This window comes from Belonocnema kinseyi, chromosome 2 (genome assembly GCF_010883055.1).
Source record: "Belonocnema kinseyi isolate 2016_QV_RU_SX_M_011 chromosome 2, B_treatae_v1, whole genome shotgun sequence".
Taxonomy (NCBI): domain Eukaryota; kingdom Metazoa; phylum Arthropoda; class Insecta; order Hymenoptera; family Cynipidae; genus Belonocnema; species Belonocnema kinseyi.
The window spans coordinates 106,202,406-106,212,103 of record NC_046658.1 but is presented as its reverse complement, the minus strand read 5'-3'; the positions used below and the strand labels follow the sequence as shown (position 1 = coordinate 106,212,103).

Here is a 9,698-nt window from a genome sequence, read left to right as displayed (position 1 = left end):
GCCTTGGAGGAGATTATGTTGAGAAATAAAAAAAAAAAATTCTTAAAAACGTTGTTTTTCTTGGTCAGGCCGGAAACTTATCAATCCACCCTCGTAAATGAATTTACTTGAATCCTATTTCTTAGCATCAAGAAAATATTCTTTAACAGAAGTAATTTTTATTTAAGCCAGATATATATCTCCAGGTATGTTAAGCTGGCACAACACTATGAAGGTATAGAGATATAACCTATTTCATAATTTAGGGCTCATTTAGGGCTAATTTGGGCCCGTGGTCCTAAATTTGGGCTCTTTTTTTTTAACTGGTGTTTTCGCTAGCTTAACGTTAAGCTGGCCGAACATGGCTGTAAAAGATGCTAAAAATGATTTCACGGAAAATTCACTTTATACAATAATTTAGGACTCATTTAAGGCTCTGGGAATATGATAATGAAAAATTTAAAAAGATTGTTTAAACAATTTTTCTTTAAACAATTCTAGTAAAAATGAAGTAAACAATTTTCTTCCTTTCCCCTATGTTAAGGCTCACTTGTGGCTCCATAAATATGGTATTTGAATTTTACAAAAAATTGTTATAACAATTATTTTTTAAACAAATTTGCAACAAAAAATATTTTCCTTTCTCCTGCATAATTTCAGGCTCATTTAAGGCTCCTGAAAAATCATCGACCGAAGGTCGCGTGATATTTCCCTTTCACTTTTTTTTGGTTATATATGGTGTTGTGCCACCTTAACGTTATAGAAAATACATGAAGAAAACAATTTAACCCATTTTTACTCCTCGCATCATTTAAGGCTCATTGAGGACTAATTTGGGCCCGTAGTCCTAAATTTTTGACTCTCGTATTTTTTGTAAAAAATAGTATTTGCAATAGCATAACAATAAGTTGATTCAAGATTGCTGTAAAACGTTATAAAAATGATTTTACCAAAAATTCACCTTATAGAATAATTTAGGGCTCATTAAGGGCTTTAGGAATATAATAATTAAAAATTAAAAAAAAACGTTTAAACAATTTTTGTTTAAACAAATTTTCCAAAACAAAATATTTTCTTTTCTTTTCTCTTGCATACTTTCAGGCTCATTTAAGGCTCTTGAAAAACCATCGAACGAAGTCTCGTGATATTGCCTTTGCCCTTTTTTTTGGTTATATATGGTGTTGTGCCACCTTAACGTTATCAAAAATACATGAAGAAAACAATAAAACCGATTTTTTCTCCTTGCATAATTTAGTGCTCATTGAGGACTAATTTGGGCCCGTAGTCCCAAATTTTGGGCTCTCGTATTTTTTGTAAAAAATAGTGTTTACAATAGCTTAACAATAAGTTGGTTCGAGATTGCTTTAAAACGTTATAAAAATGATTTTACTAAAAATTCACCTTATAGAATAGTTTAGGGCTCTTTAAGGGCTCTGGGAATATAATCATTAAAAATTTTTTTTTAATATTTAAACAATTTTTCTTTAAACAAATTTGCCAAAACAAAATATTTTCTTTTCTTTTCTCTTGCATAATTTCAGGCCCATTTAAGGCTACTGAAAAATCATCGACCGAAGGTTGCGTGATATTTCCTTTGCCCTTCTTTTTGGTTATACATTTTTGTACCGCCTTAGCGTTATAAAAAATACATGAAGAAAATAATTAAACCCATTTTTACTCCTCGCATCATTTAGGGCTCATTGGGGACTAATTTGGGTTCGTAGTCCTAAATTTTGGGCTCTCGTATTTTTTGTAAAAAATAGTGTTTGCAATGAGATTATCCGACAGTAAACTAACAGTGATTCCAAAATTAGATACGGGACATTAAATAATAATTTGCGTAATTGTCAATAACAATTTTAAAACAATGCGCGACAATCTGCAGTTGGTCGTAGAAAAAAGTTATCTTTTCTTCAATAATTTTTGTGGTAATCTTATTCGTGTTATTGAATCAATGAAAAAATTGATACTTATAATAATAATGAAATTATTATAAAAAACTTAAAATAAATAAATTACGATTCAGAACACGAATCATTTTTAGATTCGTTCTATTAGTTCATCGAGTTCTTGATCAAGTTCAACTTCAACTTTTTCCCATTCAGGCTTCAAGGATGCAATGAAAAGATCTGAGGACTCAAGGAATTTGTGAATTAGGTCGTAAAAAAAATTAATCAGTTTTGTTAAAAAAATTGTTTATAACAATCATATAAATTATTCTTTATTTAATTTCGTTGGTTAGTCACCGCAATAAATGTCACTCTGATAATTATTAAAGAAAAAAAAAATTTCTACGAGGAAAAGGGCGATTAGGAGACTTGTTTAACTAAATTGTTATAAACAATCTATATTGTTTATGTTTGATAAAGCTTAAAGTATATAAATGGCTTTAAAGACAATTGTGAATCACTTTTGTTCAGAAAAATCAATTCAGCTATGAGAAAAACTCGTTTATAAAGTATTTGTTTATAGAAATGTATCTCAAATGCATATCTCATGCTAATTTTTTTGTTACAAATTATGACTCTTATGAAAAATATTAGCAACTAGCGTGAAATAAACGATTTTTTCTATGATAAAAAACACTAATAAGAATTTGTTTATAAAAATTGTTTATAATAATTAAGTTAAATATTATTAAAATTAATTATGTTCTATGAATGCATGTGCAATAACTCCGGCTGATAGTGAGTTTCTATCTATATTTTTTCTTGAGATAAAAATTCACAAAGCTAAAATAGTCAATTTTGTGACTATATTTGTTTATATATTGTTGCTCCGTGAAAAAAATTTAAAAAAATTAAACCACAACTTTCTTAAAAATTAATTGTTGAGCATTTACAAAAGGAAAGTTTTAAATCGGTTAAGAAATACGACCTGTGCGCGATTATGAACAGTAAATTTCTATTCCAGACCACTGTGCGTCGTGGTCAACGTTGTGGACTTTAAACTCGATGGACCCAAGCTCAATTCCTGCTGGGGGTGAATTTTTCATCAAATTTTTCTGTTTGAGGTTCTCAAGATTTAAAATTATGTGATTTGTTTAAATTAAATATGTATATTAATAACAATGATAATTATAATTTAGGTTAAAAGAATCCAGTTGCTTATTTAGGAAAATATGTATACTTTTGTGTAAATATGTATATTTTTGTGCTTCAAATATTTAGAAATTTGCGGTGGGGGAATAGTTTTTTAAGCCTATAAAACATTTAATTGACCTTAAAATATATTTCTTTCCTTCAATTCAAATGTCCCCATCTCAAAGAAATATTCATTCCAATTCATGCCACATTCATTTCGAACAATGAATCATTCATTTGGTATAAAATGTATATTTTTTCTCTTCAATTAATATTTCTTTGATTCAAAGAAATATTACCCTTCGACCAACAGGTCGTATTTATTTCCCGCTAATAAATGTTAGTTTGAAAATAAACAGGACTTTCACTTACTGCAGCCAAGTAAAATTCACTTGGTGCCAGTAATCCTTTCTTTCAGTGATGTTTAAAATCGCTATCTCTTTTAAGAATTTCATTGATAATTAATTCGTGATACTTTTAAGTATAATCAAATACTTATTTACAAAATTTGTACTTTTTACTTTTTTGTATATAAATTTTTAAAAAGTTTAATTTTGAGCGCCAATGGTATATTACATACCTAGGTCAGTAAAATATGAAATGTCTCAGATCACATGTAATTGTCGGCCGAGGCGAACTATTTTTTTACCCGACAGCGCCGAAAAACGGAAACTTCGTTTCGCCCAGCGGCCGGGAAGTTGCGCTTTTCGGCCGGAGGGCAAAAACAAATTTAATTTGCATAGATTTAGCAAAAAAACATTTGGTTTTATTTGAATCCTAAATATTTTAGTTTGAAATCGGTCAAATAAGTATTATTTCTACATTTTTTGTTCGTAAGAATTAAAAATAAAATTTGAACATTTAAGTTTAAAGTTGATCAGCTTGAAAAATTAAACTTTTTAATTAGGTATTTAACTTTTAACACTTCAATTAAACGGCGTTCAGCTTTAGGGTGGTCTCCCCTATTTGTCTTGTTCTATATCAGTTGTAACGTACAATTTAGTTTCGATTATAGAAATAATTGTGCAGGCAGAGCAAAAAAGTAAACTTTCACTACACGTTCGAATTTCATAATAATAACGTCCGTTTAATTCTACAACTTTAAAGTGAAAGCCTTACATTTTTTAATACTGTAAAATTTTTTAACATTTAAAATTACAATTTTCCAAAGCGAACAATTTTTAAATTTGTCAATCAAAATTAACAATTTAGTATCAAAACTTAACTAATTTTGAATTAAAGTATATATACATATATTGCTTATTAAAAAAAATTTTCATATCGAGAGACTGCAATTAATAATTAAAATTTAACACATTCGCAGGCCTCAGATTGAATAGAAGGTTCAAAAAGTCGCACTAGTCGCATTAAATTATAATGAAAGTCGCTTGGAATTTCGAAAAAAGTCCAAAAAAAAAGACGCATCACATTTTTAAAGGTAATGAAAAAAGTAGTGTCTGACACTGAGTGGTTGAGTTAATAACTTTATTTGTTTATGATATATTGATTTTCAAATATTCATTTTACAATCAAAGTATTATTGAGAAAAATTTTTAATGTACATTAATTTTGAACTACCGGAACATTAATCTTGAATCTTTTGAACTTGAAACTACTGACTAATTATAGCTTTAATTTTTGAGACTGTACAATTTGAATATGTAATTATTCATTTTTTAATCATTCAGACTTAACAGCCCGAAATGCTCTCGATGAAGCGTAAAGAGGGTGATTTTTCACGAAAATAATAGAACAAATTATTTAAAATAAAATAACTATAAATACAATATTAAATTTAATATAAAAAGCAATAAAGTATTTCAATTTAAAAAAAAACATAAATAATTGTCAACACAACAGTTGGATTTAAAACGAAATACAGTGACACTCTTCAATAGCCCTCCCTTCTATAGCCCTTCTGAGAATTGAGGCCGCGCCGCATGTAGGCGTAACAGGAGCTGCGCGGGGTGCGCAGGATATGCGACTGTCACTCAGGCGAGCACTCAAGCATGAACAAACTAAAGCGGAGCGGACTATAATGAGTTAGTTCCCACCCACCGTCAGCCTCGAAATTGGCACTATAGAAGAGTTTCACCGTAGTTGAAGTTTGAACAAAAAATATCATTTTCAATGGAGGAAGATAAATTTTCAGCTAGATAGTTGAATTAAAACAATTAATTTTCAGACAAAAAGATCAATTTTTTAGATGGCTGTAAAAATGTCCATCAAAAGAGTTCATTTACAACCAAGAAAGATGAATTTACAAACCAAAAAGATTACTTTTCCACCATAAAGCATGAACTTTAAACAAAACAGATGCATTTCAAATAACAGAGATTAAATCTCAACCAAAAACTTGCATTTTCAAACAAAAGAATAGGGCGCATACCTGTTTAATCTCGCGCTTTGCGCTCGATAACGTATTTACTTCCCGCTATGCGCTCGCTTATTGTACTTCCCCCATGATTTTGCATAAGATTTTTTAAATTAAAGGTCAAATCATCGACAACCGAAATTTAGAGATTCTGAATTCTCTTTTGGTAAAGCTCCTTTGGCTTTGATTTTGTTATTAAACATTTTATTTACCTTGGGTGTGTTTTCGAAAAATTTAATTAGTTTATTTGTGATGTGATTATCAAGATTAAAACGAAAACTATGTGTTTTATCAAAAACTAATTTATTACAAATTTGTATATCTTTTTTTGATGAACAACTTTTGTCAATTAATTTTTGCGTAACTTACATAGTTTTACCGAAAATTGAAATTTTTTATTTTTCATAACATTTTCCCCGAAAAATATGTGTCTTATCCAAAAAAAGGTTCTCAAGAGAAATGGTTCATCAATTTTCTGGAAAATTGCATTTTTTATTTCTTAAAAAGCATTTTCTATTAACAAAACCAGAATCCTTGGTCAAAAATAGCTGGTTAACGAACTTGTTATTTACTTTTTATGTTTAAAAACATGGGCCAAAGCTCAATCTAATCTGATCTGTCTTTCGAAAGTTATCGTGCTTACATACAGGCGAACACACCTCCGTAAACAATTTTATTTAATCAAAAAAACAACAAATCATATGGAGAATAATTTGTTGTACAACTTTACTTTTACAGACCTTAAAACACTTTGAATTTACACTTTTTCATAATTGTAGTTTGACCCACAACTAAATGCAAAAATAGTGTCCACAAAAATCCATAAAAATGTAAAAATTTGGTAATGACATAAATTAAATATTCAACCCAAACTTTCAAACATATGTTACTTCCTCATAAGAAATACAATTATATTTAAAGCACAGAATTGTCAGTGATTAAATTTCAATTCTTATAAAACATTGCAGAAAACCACAAAAATATATTTTTTAATACCTACAAATGGAAAACACATTTCAAGAAGTTTTTCCTACGGAAGCATGAAAAGTTGATCACTCTTACCAGCGATGTTTTGCTTACAAAGCTGTTTAATTAGAAACTTTGGTAGACACGATATAGCAAACAAACTGTGCCGGTCATCATATGAGAAAGTGGTTTCTAAATAAGCATTGTGCATGTGTTTTTTGAGGTTAGAAGACCTCTACTAACCCAATTTTATCTTAAAGAAATTGTAATAAGACTTACCAAAAAACTGATGGATGGTGAACTTCTTTGCACCAAGTTAGATTTATTAACAGCGCACCAACACTTTGATTTTAACACAGTTTTTGATAAATCACTCGCGAACTTTATTTTATTGTACATCAAAACACACCGGGCGATCTGGTGTCAAAAATACACTGTGGCGCTATCTGTGCTACAAATTTGGTACTGAACGCCGACAGCAAACAAATAAAACTAAAGGCGCGAAATTTACATTTTAAAAGCGTTACAGAGTTAATAAAAATTTTGCAAACAATATTAATTTGATTGATACTTGCTCTTGTGAAAAATTATCTCACTATTTATTGTCAAGAAATGTCTATATTTAAGAGAAAATCGTCTAGAATTTGCATTTGTTAATAAAAACCCCCATGGCAGAACAGTGTGATAATTTGCACTAAAACTTTTGCAAAATCTGTACCTACTATTAATAGCATTCTTTACTGTTCATAAACTATGTTTCTTCATTTTTTATAACATTTGTCGAAAGAAAAATCTTTTTTTCCGATGTTAGTTCTTTAAATTAGGAACCTCATGATAATTTTAGAGAAATCCATTTATTGATAAATTTGTTGATTTTTTAAATAAATATAATTAAAAAAAGCATTGTTCGGGCATTTGTCGACGAAAAAATTCGTTTTTCTCGATGCCAGTCGTTTTTATTAGAAACACCATGATACTTTCAGCAATATTTATAATTAGTTCATAAATTTTATGATTTTTTTAAACAGATGCATTATTCACGCATTTGTTGATGGAAATGCTCGTTTTTTTCAATGTCAGTCATTTTAATTGCGAATTCGATGATGATTTTATCAGCACTCATATTTAGTTGTTAAATTATTTGCCTTCTTCAAATAAATTTAATAAACAAATGCATTATTCGGGCATTAGTCGACGGAAAAATTCGTTTTTTTTTTCGATTTCAGTCCTTTTGACTAGAAACTACATGATGACTTCAGCAACATTCATGATTTTTTGATTAATGTCATATTTTTTTTTAAACAAATTTATTTAAAACATACATAAATAAAAGTAGAAGAAAAGGGTCATTCTACTCGATCGTAACTTTTTAGCTTTACTTATACAATGAAAGTCATAAGAAACTAGAACTAAAACTTAAAGGACTTAGGTAGAAAGAAACTTGTTTTTTCCACAAATGGCTGAATAATGCATTTGTTAATTAAATTTTGTACAAAAGTATAAAATCTATGAACTAATAATGACAATTTCTGAAATGGTTTTGAAGTTTCCGAATAAAAGGACAGAGATGTAAAAGAAAAAAACGAATTTTACCGTCGACAAATGCCCGAATAATGTATTTGTTTTAAAAATCATAAAATTCATGAACTAATGATGAAAATTTATGAAGTTATTTTGAAGTTTCCAAATAAAAAGACACAGATGTAAAAAAAAACGAATTTTTCCGTCGACAAATGCCCGAATAATGTATTTGCTTTAATAATCATAAAATTCATGAACTAATGATGGAAGTTTATGAAATTATTTTGAATTTTCTAAATAAAAGGACACAGATGTAAAAAAACGAATTTTTCCATTGACAGATACCCGAATAATGCAGCAATTCAGTTTCTTTAAAAAATCTTAAAATTTATCAACAAATAATTAATTTTGTTGAAATTATCATGAGGTTCCTAAATAAAAAAATTGACATAGAAAAAAAAACGAATTGTTCTGTCGACAAATGTTTAAATAATGCATTTGTTTGAATATTACCAAGAATTATCTTGGGACAAATTTTCTTCATTATAATATTGTTTACATCCAAATTTCTTGCAATATAATTATGAAAAACACAAGTTATTGAAATTGATAGAAACCACACTTTCAACAAATAATTTTCTTTGTACATTTTTCTTTTGTTTTTTGTATCATGATGGAATATTCTCATATAATGTAAATCTATGAAGCCTAGGACAATGTAACAATTTTCATATTATTGACGAGAACCGGGAATGAGTAATAAAAAAAATTGCCATTTTTTTATCATATTTGTTTATTGACAAAAAAATTGAAAAACTAAATGAAAAATCATGCTCGAAAACATTTTTTTTTAATTTGATCAGCTTTTTTTATTGAATTCAATACCAAACACTTTAAATTCCTAAGATTTCAAGGCGAAATATATTGCACTTTCAATAAAATATTTTAATTTTCAGCCAAAAAAGATTTTATATTCAAAAAGATGAATTTTTAACAACAAAATTATTGCAAACCAAATAGTTGCATTAGCATTTAAATCGATAAGCTTTTCTGTAAGAAACAAAAAAGTTACTCTTAAAACAAGAAAAATAAATTTTCAACCAAGAAGGATAGCTTTTTTACCATGAAAGATGAACTTTTTATGCAAAAGCATGAATTTTTAACTACATAGTATAATTTTTATCACAAATTTCATATCACACGATACAATACAATTTAAACTAAGTTTGATTTCAACTTTTTTTTAAAAAAGTACATTTTTAATTCAAAGAATTAAAAAATTTAAAGCAGAAATTGAAAATTTGGGGTAAAAACTGGTTTTATAATATGAACTGTAAATATAAATTATACCATTATTTAACAAATTTAAGTGTATTTTGAGTATTAGAAATTAAACAATAATTGATTTTAAAAGGCGAATTCTTAATCTGCTCAAAGTTAGGCAATTTACTGATTTTAAAATGAAAAATTAAACTATTTTAATTGGGAAGCCTTAGTACTTAAACAAGTGCAAACGTCTGATTGAAACTTTATAAACTATTTTCAATTTTAAAATAACATCAAATTATCATATTAATAATTAATCGCTTTTATTTCATTTCTTCTTTATTCATAATGTGTCCCCTAAGGCTTTACGTGACTTCCATTCCTTACAATCTTTCCGCTTATATCTTTTACAATCTTATCCTTTCTATATATACAATTATTTACAACTATTAACATACGTAGCGTAATTTAGTACTTATTAGCAAACGAGTGAGCGAGCGACGAAAGCG

At 28.1% G+C, this 9,698-nt stretch overlaps 1 protein-coding gene across 1 annotated transcript in view; it reads right to left on the bottom strand.

Moving 5' to 3' along the window:
* LOC117168051 (RNA pseudouridylate synthase domain-containing protein 2-like) overlaps positions 1-6,803 on the bottom strand; it is a 485,526-nt gene extending 478,723 nt beyond the window's left edge. Inside the window, exon 1 of the mRNA XM_033353396.1 lies at positions 6,682-6,803. Coding sequence (XP_033209287.1) covers positions 6,682-6,801 — 120 coding nt within the window. The 5' untranslated portion in view covers positions 6,802-6,803. The remainder of the gene's footprint in view (positions 1-6,681) is intronic.
* Between the last annotated feature and the right edge of the window lie 2,895 nt (positions 6,804-9,698).